The sequence below is a fragment of the Morone saxatilis genome, unplaced genomic scaffold (genome assembly GCF_004916995.1).
Source record: "Morone saxatilis isolate NCDOM2014 unplaced genomic scaffold, NCSU_SB_2.0 Contig23, whole genome shotgun sequence".
Classification (NCBI taxonomy): domain Eukaryota; kingdom Metazoa; phylum Chordata; class Actinopteri; family Moronidae; genus Morone; species Morone saxatilis.
The window spans coordinates 20558660-20570704 of record NW_023339796.1 but is presented as its reverse complement, the minus strand read 5'-3'; the positions used below and the strand labels follow the sequence as shown (position 1 = coordinate 20570704).

Genomic DNA, 12045 nt, shown 5'->3' with positions numbered 1-12045 from the left:
GACTACAAGATGACTTTGATTAACCTGCTTCCTGTAACGTGATCCAATGAAGGGTTACAGGGACGACAGCGGGAGAGCGGAGGAGTGACACGATGGAGGATGTGAGTCACGTTCAAAACCCCGACCCTGTGACTCTGCGGTTTCTGTGTCTGGGCTCTCGGGAAAACTAGACAGGGTTTCTCCTTTAAAAGCACTCAGGAGAGATCTGCTGCCCTGATTGGACTTACAGGAAAGGTGATTTTCACTAGCTGTGGGCTCAGTCATTATTCGAAAGAATGTAAAAGGCTTTTGGCAGCAAACTGTGGGAGTCGGACAAAAGTGCAGTATTTGCAGATTCATGCATAAACTTGACTTTCCAGAAAGGCTATTTCTGTCTTTCTATTTCATATTATATTCTCAAACTGGCTGCAGATGGAAATGGCAGACTGAATGATTTTCCATTGTGTGTGATTGAAGTGTGATCTTCTAACTATTTTATACTCTTCATCCAGTTCTGAACAGTTATATATGTCTATGAGCGACCTGAGCTGCTTGTCATTTTTGTGTTACTCCCATCATTTATTGACCACAACAGCATTTTTTCTGTCAGTGCTTCAGTTGTGGGTTTTTTTCTCTCTCTGTCTGAGACGTTCAGAGTAACAAACCAGATGTTGTGTCTGGGGGATACATTAGCTCGTTCTCCTGTCTCCTTCTCTTCTCATCTCCGCTCCTCTATTTCCTCTCCCCTCCATTATTTTCCACCACTTTCCTCCTCTCTTTACCTCTGCTTGCTCTCTTTATATCATTAACTTCTCCTCTGCCTTCTAGTACGTTTTCTCCACCAGCACTGAGGGCTTGGTATTTCATATAATATGCAAACAAAATTATTTAAACCGCCATAACCTCTTCACCTCTTAATTTCCCCCCTGAAAGTCTCACTAAGATTCTTTAATTGTGGAAAAACAAAAAAAGCACACAAAAAGTACACTGTAAAAGAAAATATTGTAAAAAAAAAAAAAACAGTAATAAAAGGGCAGCTTTTTGTATGTATTTTTTTTGCCTTTTTAATGTTTGATTAAAGATATTTACACATGGCAAACAATTGAAATACCTATAAATACAGGCAAACACTGCTATAATACAAATCACCAGTCTTTAGAGTGCTGTTTTTATTAGATTTTTCTTATTATTTATTTGACATTATAAAAGTTTAATATAAAATGTGAGATTACAGTAATTATTCCTGTTTACCAATGCTTATACATTGATAAAACATTTATTTCCATAATTATACAAGATATCTGTCAATTAACAAAGAAATCTGACTTTTATTACTATTAACTGTCACTAATTTTACATAATTTTAAAAATGCATTAACAGTATTATCAGTTTAATCTTTTTATAGTTTTGCAAATCTATTTAAGCTCTTTTGATATAAAAAAGGAAACTTTGTTTAAATAAGCATTCATTTTATGATTCACATTAGACATGTAAATTCATAGGCTAATTTTGTAATTGTATTAATATGTCTATGTATTAAAAAAAATACAGAAAAATAAATGGGGAAAACCCTGGAAACTTTTTTTATAGTGTATATATTCTATACCAGCTTTTTCCAGCACTGCATTAAAGCTACAGGATGTTTCACTGAGTGAAATATTCAAACTCATGATGTCTTTTAAATACAAAATTCCCAGTTTGTGTTTCCCCGTACAGAATTGTGGTGGAAACAGAAAAGAAACACAGAGAGGACTGTAACTTTGGAAGATACCATTTTTATTTGCCTAACTCAGACTACAAAAGCTTCAGATAAACTTTGGAATGTATTTTTTTCCCAGAATAAGGACGGTAGACCTCCATCACACTGGAGGTGCATTAGACTGACCCTCCAGGAAGTTGCAAATTTGCGATTGCAACAATTACACTAAAAGCCAGCAAAAATCTGGAGGGACTTATTAGGGAGGGATCTGTTAATGTCCAGTATGCACAGGAAGAATGGTTACAGCACGTAGAACCGGTTTCAGTGTTCATATGGCCACCTGAGAGTAGTTTTAAAGGGGAACTCCAGCAATTTTACACACCAAAGTAGGTTTCCAGGTGTAGGGGAGTACTACTGCACATGTAAAAAGCGTTGTATTGAAGGTGGAGCTGAGGCGGGCTGAATGAAGCCTGGGTACTGAAAACAGCTGCCTGTGAAACTATAAGCCCTAATATAATTTCGAGGGGTAAGTTATATAAAAATTCACCCACCATACAGTTGTCATGAGTTGGTAAGCTAGATATAGAGACCTGTTTTTTGTACCAGGCTGTAAACATGTTTATTTCTGCTGTAGTGGTTGGGCATTTTGATATGGGGCCTTGTGAATCACTTCTCAGGCCAGCCTCAAGTGGCCGCTTGAGGAACTGCAGTTTTTGGCACTTCTGGGTTGGCTTGTCGGCCAAAAGTTTGAAAAATGAAAATATTTGTGGGTGTGCAGTTAGAAAGGAGTGGGTTTAAGATTGGGACATAACTGAAGATGAGCTGAAGACAAACCAACAAAAATATTATGTCCACCACTTTTTTTTTTTTTTAGTCTTTGACAGTCAGGAAGGAGCATGAACCTGACCACTGAGTAAATATATGAGACGACACAGTATCGACTAGAGCTCTGTAGGTAGACGACCACACAAATCCCATCTAGGTCCCATCAACCCTCATCCCTAGTAAATACTTACTTACTGCAGTAATTGGAAAAGTAATTCAGTTACTTTTGAGAGAAGTAACTGTAACTTATTACTGTTTTTCAGTAACACTGGTTATAAGAGTTCAATGAGTACTTTTTAAACATACATAGTAGTCTCTGCTGTTTTTTAACCACCTTATTGCACAATAAAACTAATAATAATCTTTTTCTGTTCCAGTCATACTGTCTAATCCCTCTTAAATTCAGATAAAAGACTTCACGCCCTGGCTCTCTGCTCTATGTACTGCATCATGCAGTCAAGAGAAACCTCAAAAAATGGCAGTATGTTCCAAAAATGTTCTAAAATGTTCTTATCTATGGTTTACTTCCTCTTTCTGTCCCAGTAATATGCACAAGTGACTGCTCCTCCCCACGGGTCCAACATAAATCTACATCACACAGAATGATGAACTGCATCAGTCAAGACTGCAGGATGTCTCTGCTGTTATCAGTGGAGTTATGGGAATGATGAGAGTCTTGGATTGGATGCGTTTTGGTCGCTCCAAATGTGAAATCCAGAGTGAAAAATGTTGGCATCATGTTCAACGATCAAACAAAATCACTTGAGGGATATTATATTCCACCATGCCTCGACTATTATATCACCTGCGTCTGCCTCAGCCACCTGCACTAGCCCCGCTGCTCCAGAGATCTGCAGCCAGGTTCAACATCTCACATCACACAGGGTTTAGCTGCTTTTCACTGGTTGCATGTCAACTTTAGACACATATTAGGTTTGATCCTGAGGGCCAAGGATACCTAAAATTATCATTTAATGTTTTCAGGACATAAATATCTGTTTTATTGTCTTGTCAGTCTGCAAAGGTGCAGAAGAAGCCTCTTGGAGTGGCCAAAGAAATACTGTTAGATGTCTCTTTAAATTTTAAAGCACAGTACTGTACAAACCTCTTATACAATACCACATTTCTTTATTATAGTAAAATACCTTAGTTTATAGTGCATTGTGGGTAATTTATATCAAGCAGGAATATTTTACAGTATATTTTTATATAGTAATATTGCAATATTAGTAAATGGAGATTTTATATATATATAACTATTAGTAGTAATAGTAATTATAATAGTCATGTGTAATTATTAAAATTAGCAGTAATATATCAATATTAATATAACTGTAAATATTACAGTACAATATAATAAAATACAGAAGAAATAGACCAAATTACAAAATTCTGTAAAAATACAGTAAAATACTGTTTTGTAGTAATACAGCATTGTTTTATATAGTGTACATTGCATTACAGTACAGTTACAGTAGTGTATTATAAATCTAAATACAGCAACTTGCTAGCAACTGTGCTGCCAGTAACGTACTGTAAATATTCAAGGAAATGGTTTACAGTGAACATTTTGAGGCTATGACAAAAATAAAAATCACACTGGTACTACTGTTTTTTGAGCAGCTCTAAAGTATTCACAGGCACACCTGTTCAGATAAAAGATGCACATAAATCAGAGGAACTTGTCCATCATCCAGTGTGCAGCAGCTCCCTTGGCAGCAATAGAGCAGTTCCTGCTCACAGAAACAGTGCACATGTAGGAAAAGTTGATCAGAGGCTGCTGAAGCCCTCTGGCAGGGACAGCAGCAGCCTCTGCTTGTGTTTTGCTTCATCAGTGTTGTTTATAAACAGTGGAATATTCCAGCACTGAGATTGTTTAAAAGCTGCCATGCTTCTTTTAGAATTTGGTTAGTTGTTATTCTATAATTTTTTTGTCATCAACAAATCTCATGACAATACCAAAACCAACACTGAAAGTATCTACCAACAACTATTAGGTGTGTATCACAGCCTGATATATCTTCTTCCTCTGTGCCACAGATATCTTCTTCAAGGGTCACATGTTCCTTCATTACCATAAACACACACACTGTAGTGTTGTATTTTATTTTGACTCAATCCCACATACTGCTGCCCCAAATACTCACTAGAGTATCAAATGTGGATCAATCCGGTGCTGCTGAGAATAGTCCCCAGTAAGTGCACTATTTCCTCCTGTCTGACTAGTGTTTGATAAAAACTACAGTGCCCAGCTGTTTTAGGAAATTTCTATACCTTTTTTTAACCGCTTCCCACTTTATTCCTGACTTTCACCTCTCCATCTTTGCATTGTTCCCTCTGGTCTCATTCTGACTTTTATGATCTCATTTGTTCTTCATTCCCCCACCTTTCCTGTCACCTCTGCTGTTTAATGTCTACGTGTCTTCTCCACAGCCTATTTTCATCCACCGTTTTTACTTTTTCTTTTCTTTGGTCCCTTTCCACAGACGTCTCTTTAGCTAACTTTCTGCCACCTCCTCTCACTCCGTCCACATCTCCTTCTATAGTTAAACACAAATGACCTGTGAGTGAGTGTATTTATGAACCAAAGGTCTCGATCTCCACAATAACCTCTCTCTTTTCTCCTCACTCTCTCTATTTATTTTTCTTTCTTTGTACAATTTGTAGCTCAGTGGCAGTCAGGAATGTGTATGCAGATACCGCTGCTATCTTTAAACCAGAGATTATGCAGTACAGTGTGTGTGTGTGTGTGTGTTTTTAACCAGATGCTTTGCTCTGTGAACTTGGATAGATAGCATCCTTAGCATGTGTTTTCTGGTGTGTATGTATGTGTGTGTGTGGTCCCTATGCTTTTCAGACATTCAGACCAAGTGGTTTGAAGACTGACAGTTGTACAGAACACACACACACACACACACACACACACATACATACACACACATACATACATTCATACAGCTTGGTAAGTCTTTTTGAGTATGCAGTTGATGTGAATGGGGGCCTTTCTTCTGCATCCTGCTAGGTGGTCACTTACCACACACACACACCCACACACACCTACTCACATGCACACACACACACACTCACACACGGACACTCTCTCTCTCTCTTTCTTTCTGTTTCTCTCTCTCTCATACACAAACACACACTCACTAACACCACCATATGTCGGTTATATAACTTTTGATGTCAGCTCAGCTTTACTGGAACATTCCTGCTGTAATTCATGCATATGTAATCAATATCTTGTTTATGTTGTTGTTTTTTGGAATTGTTTTGTTTGTTTCACCAAAAACGTATTTCTTTTGTCTACTTTTTGTCCATGAATCTCATTACTTGCAGCTGCTGCACACTCACAGTGCATGTAAGATTGCAGCATTAAGATAAGGAGCCACAGTCAGCCACAGCAAATAATATTTCCCTCGAAAGTTTGTGTGTGACTGTGTGTGTGTGTCAGGTTCGGTTCTCTGGAGAGTCAATTAGCAACCACGTGTCAGAGGCTGCAGGACTTGAGCAAGGGGCCTGTAAACTAGTCCATGAAGCAGAGATATATACTCCCTATGTGCTCGCCTGCTTTGAAAATATTTCATTGTTATAAATGTGAACTGGACTGTGCTGAACCAAACCAGACCAGACTGTAAGCCAAGGTTCTTCGTGATGACGTCTTATCAAGCACCAGTCTATGTAAGACTCTCTAACATGTAGAGGGTCTGCTCTGTGTCCTGAGCATTCCCTGTCCGAGGTTCACCAACATCTGGCTGGGGCTTATTTTCCACCCTGGGATCCTTCCAGTGGTTCCGCATGCTTCCAGGAAAACTAAATCAACCCCAGGAATAATGTCCACCGCAGGCTGGACATGCACAGGACAGGCTGAGGAGACAGAAGGAAAAATGAATAGAAAAGAAAGAAAAGGAGAAAGACTGGAAAGCTTGTTCATCTTTTTGAAATATTTTATTATAAATTAAAAAGAACAAAAAGGCAAACTTTTAGTAAAGCAGTCGAGATCAACCTTGTCTTAGGAGTTTTTTTCAACAAGCAGGGTGACACATGTGCTAGTGTAAAAATGGTTTTAAATGAACTTCAAATGGCAGATGAACAGTTGATTTCCACCTGTACTAACAGATTATAATTATAATAAAAACATTATTGGACAGGAGTGAGGATAAATATGCAACACGTTAAGCATACAGTAAAAAACATACAGTATAGACCTTGACCATATAAGAAAATAGGCTGCTGCTTCATCCCACACTGAACATTAAACTGATATTAGATGCAACACTTTAAGTATAAAGTCTGTATCTTCAGTCATTATCAGAACCAGCTTCTATTCTCTGGAATTAAACCCTGCATATTAGACACGTCTGGTTTAGGTTTCATTATATTTCTGACTGGCACCATAACAGGTAGCTTATTGACCAGAAGTTATGGAAAGCTGCTGATTTTTAGTGGCATAAGTCTTCACAGGCATATGTGATTCGATGTTGTGAATACAAGATTAATGAATTAACACTACAACATGTCATTTTAAATAAAAACAATTTAGTACATCTACTGCATTGTGTTTTTTTAGTGAACAACACACACATTGAGTGTCTCAACTTAAGTTAACTTAAAAGGCTGAGTTAAAGTTAAATAGGATAATTGTTGCATAATTGTTGATTTTACTGCAGACTTTAAGTACAAATAATTTGAATTTTAGTGTATTCAACTTTAAATAACAATTGACTGACGTTTTCAACTGATAAGTAAATTCACTCATCCGGGCTTATAGGGTGCAGCAAAGTTGTTCAGGGTTCTTAAAGGGAAACTTCACACTTCACTTTCATAAAGTTAAGGGAATTCACAAAAAACAGATCTTTCTAAATTCACACCTCCATTTGAGCATGGAAGTTATAAACAAGTAAGTCTGTGGACCTGTGAGTTGAAATTATTTTTTAAAAACTCAATTGAAAGGTAAAAAAAAGAAAATTAACACAGGCTTAAATTTGTAGTCTTAAAGCCAAAGCCGAGACAATAACCCTGACATTATGAAAGTCAGACTTTACAAACCTTCTCTAGAACAGAAGACCTCATACAAGTGCTCCCTCTGACTTGTAAATCTCACAATAACCTTAAAGAGTTTAAATATACCAAATATTTTTATCATAACAGAAACCAAAGCCTAATCTGTGATTAGTGGCAGAAAGTTTCGATGAGAACTGTTATTTTATATGAAATATACATATGTAGAACCCTTCACACACAAAATAAAGCTGAGGTGAGAAAATGTCTCCACAAACTTTAACGCTGGAAGCATATTTTCTTGAAGAATGGGATTAACAGGGTAATTACTGGCATTGTTAGAACCATTTGTGTATGGTTAAATATGGAAGTGTGCACTCATGCATGCTCAGTTTCACAGTGATTTCTCCACCAGTGTGAACATGCAGAGGAACAGGTATACATAGGAACATTTCCAATTAGAGAAACAGAGTAAGATACATATATTTACAATCATTCATACGACCCCTGGGGTTTTGTCCTTTTCCAAATATTACTCTTGTGAGTAAAATGCTGCTCTTGCTGATTACGACTTTGGTATGAGAGGCGACGCAGTGGCTGAGGTCAATATAAAAACACATTCAGTTAGACTGATCCACAGTCATTTAGAAACAAAATATTTTCAGTTATCTTATTTCTTCTGACCTCATGCTGGATATGCTAACTTGCTGACCGTCAGTCTAACCATCAATTCTTCCATCTGTGCGTCCATTCATTGTGCTAGTAAGCAAAGACGACATCATACATCATCTGATGTCCATCGTCCCACGCGTACAGTTTCTTGTCTAGTGGGCAGTAAGCCACCTGGGAGGTGTGTGCGTGCATGTTGGTGAACGCCAGGCTCGGAACAGTGTGTGTGAGTGTGTGAGTGTCAAAGGCGTATGTCACGTTAGCGTAGTGACGCTCCACACTGTCCACTGCATAAAGTACACCGCAAACCAGGAAGCTGTTTCCGTAGCGACCACGCCGGAGACCCGTGCGGAAGGTCCGTATTGGCTGCAGGTCTCGGGAGCGGAGGTGGATGAGCAGGATAACTTCCTGATGAAAGCCCTCTGTGTCCAGAGCGGGGTAGAGCAGCCACAGGCCAGACTCATCAACAGCAAACTCCACCTGGTAAATACAACATCATGTTACAGTGAAAAAGCTCTAAAAACACTACCTGCTCAGCACCAAATGAAAGGCAAAGTTAGCTACTAGCTGGTGAGGAAAGATGGTGAGATTTTATTCCTATGAGCTGGTGGAGACCAAAACAGAGCTAAACTCAGAGTGAATATTAGACTTAATACGCATGAATGATCATTTTTACTCTGTGTCTGCTGGATGTGTAAATAAGCAACTTGCTTGTTTGCTGACAAGCTCCCCATATCATTAGTCTCTGAAACAAATTGAATAAAAGTATTTTCAAGAATGCTGAACTATTAATCCTGCGAAGCAGCTGGACTCTGAGATCACGGTATCACAGAAGAATCCATCTTGCCAGGCTTCAAGCTAGGCGCTTGTGTCCAAACAACTTCCCAGATAGTTCTGTCAAACCATCTGGTGCAGTCTGTTTACTAAACTATTCCCTTGAACTATTTTTCTCACTGTTATCAGGGAAAAGTAACTTGTAAAAATCCACAGATATTTCTGATACAAATGGAAATTGAACAGAGAAACACACAACATCTCCAGAAGTTGTTTCTAATCGTCACTATTTGCCCTTTTGAACTATTTAGTGATTTGCAGTGTTTTTGTTCCCTTCACTGACCTTTTATAACCCCTTGCAGTGTCCCAAGTGTATATTCCACTAGTAAATCATCATGTAGTGTTCCTAAAACTGTTACCACACTCACATAAAGTATACCATGGCTCTTACTTCAGTTTGTGTCCTGTGAACTTGCTCCTCCAGTAGAGCATCATGGAGTGTGGTCCAGGCAGCTACGTATCTGTGTCTCAGGTCATATCTGATCACGTCCCTGCTGAAGGCGCGGTTGTAGTAGAAAGCTCCATTAAACACAACGTGGCCTGTTCCAGTGAAACTGTAGGGCAGCTTGTATGAATTACTTGCCTGACCTGAGCAGGAAAAAACACATACACATACAGTACATGCAGTTGTTAAGAACAAATGTAACCATGACTGCACATCAAGGTGTGATCCATCCATCCATTATCTACTGAAAATATTTTTCAAGTAATATTTTACTGGGCTTTTGCACAGTAACTGTTACCTCAATGAATGCTAATATTGTGTGCTTTGTATTTTGTTTGTTAATTTCTAAAATAAAAAATTATATAGATGTAACTATGGTGCCAGTGGTGTAAAGTACTGTAGTGACAATGCTGCATGCTGTTATGGTAAATCGTCTTGTCACATGATAATTAATAATGATAATTAGAGACTTGACATTAGACAATATCAACATACATATTACCCAGCAATCATCACTGCACATCTGTATATGACAAAGATACCAAAGAAAATAAAAAAAATTTAATTTACTAGTAGTATTTAAATTTGGTGGTGTTTATTTATAGTGTTTAGGCTTTATGTAGAATAAGCATATCATTTTGTTACAGATTGCTACTTACTATTTTACAAAATGAATGCATGAATGAAATCATGATGGAGATCAGCTAACATTAGCCATATTAGCTAATGTTGATTGTTGACACAACATTGTAATTGTCAGCTTATCACAACAAGCATTAGCTCACTGGCTGCTAAATGCAGGAATTAAACTTTGAATGTGAAGTATGCTAAGATTGACTGCTAGCCTATGTGATGTTTAAACACATCTGATACTGTAGAACTTTGTGAAGTCTCTGAAGTTATCTTATGGGTGGTGAACTCATCTGACCAATCCTAATATTGTATATATGCTAAAAAAGAAAAGATACATATTATCCAATGTGATTTGCTGCAGCTCCATCTGGATATTACTATAGAACCATATTTAAATATCTGTTATCTGTTTTTCCCATATCTGCTAGCTACACAGAAGTCCTGAAACATTGGTCACTGCCAGAGAGCCGATGGGTAAGAAGATTGGATTAAAGGTAATATGACACAGTGTTTCCCCAGGTCACGATTGGGTCATTTGTAAACCTAAAAGCAGAAGGTCATGGCCTGTCTTTTTCAGAGCAAAAGTTCAACTCTCTATCTCTGGGGTGTCAGTGCAGCTGTCCTGATAAGGCTGAGTTGCCTATGTCTCCAGAAGAGGAAGTTTGTAGGAAGACAGGCTGTACTGACTGTCTCCCCTTAGAATGCACTGTATGTGACCTGAGTGACTTATGCTAACTTGGGTTTAGGATCCAATACCCAATAAAATCTTCACACATATATAGCAGGGTGAAGCATAACCATATTTGGACATTAATGAATCTCAGTAGGTCTGGTAGGGGTTAAATGTTCCCCCACCAGCAAGTAACATTCAGAATTGGCTGGAAGTACACAGTGGTTCTCTGGTATTGCTTATCTCTGTTCTCCTCCATGGAGCTTCAGTAAATGTTGATGATAAAATGCAATCATCTGCAGGAATTGCCGATGATGTGCATATTAATGAGATAAGAACCACCATTGCAAGATTTAAGCTTAATATGTGCTTAAGGACAACATCAGCTTTGACCACAAACTAAAGTGATTAGGGCTGTGTATTGGCAAAAATCAGGCAACATAATATTACACATATCACAATATAGGGGTTACTATTCAAAATACTGTAATGTACTGTTATATGCTAAGGAAGGAAATAAATTGTGATTTAAAATAAATCTAACTTGAAGAAATCGTTCATAGTATAAAGAACACATGAGCACATGCATAAAAGTTTTAAAAAATGTTGTCACTCCAAATACTTTTGATGTGTAACACGTCACTGTCCCTCCACTGACTCCATCACTACTGAGTAACTCCCACCAGTGCAGAACTGTTATGAGTATCGTTCTAGAGTGATGTAAAAGTCATATGAATTCTGATTGGACTGTTCACACTGAGGTTGCAGTGCAAAAAATCAGACCTGTATCTGATTTAGGACCACATATGAAAGTGGCCCTAATCAGAATTGGAAAAGATCACATTCCAGGTGGTTTGTGCTGTTCACGCTGTCATGAAAACCCCCCAGATCTGAGTCACATATGAGCACTGATTTGAGTCACTTTTGCCTGCCAAGTGAGCATTGTCCAGTCTTTTTGCCAACTGTTTATTCAGTCTCCCCAGCTGCAAAAAATGCTTTAAAGGATGCTTTTAGGAGCACTAGGAGGAGCCAGAGGAGCCTGATTATTTACAGATTATCTGTCTCATGTACTACTGTCAGGATACAGTGAAAGTTTGAGCAGATATGACAGAAAGATATTTTTATAGAAATGACCTACTAATGGACCTGTACTTGTATAGCGCCTTTCTAGTCTTCCAACCACTCAAAGCACTTTTACACTACGTGCCACATTCACCCTTTCACACACATTCACTCAGTGATGGCAAAGTCCATCGAACAGAAAATAACTCATTCATACACATTCA

The 12045-nt window shown here is 38.1% G+C and overlaps 1 protein-coding gene across 1 annotated transcript in view; it reads right to left on the bottom strand.

Annotated features, from left to right (window-relative positions):
• Positions 1 to 6440: 6440 nt before the first annotated feature.
• olfml2bb (olfactomedin-like 2Bb) overlaps positions 6441 to 12045 on the bottom strand; it is an 11719-nt gene continuing 6114 nt past the window's right edge. Inside the window, exons 8-9 of the mRNA XM_035670578.1 lie at positions 9403 to 9599; positions 6441 to 8657 (exon numbers count right to left, since the gene is read on the bottom strand). Of these exons, the coding sequence (XP_035526471.1) occupies positions 8268 to 8657; positions 9403 to 9599 (587 nt within the window). The 3' untranslated portion in view covers positions 6441 to 8267. The remainder of the gene's footprint in view (positions 8658 to 9402; positions 9600 to 12045) is intronic.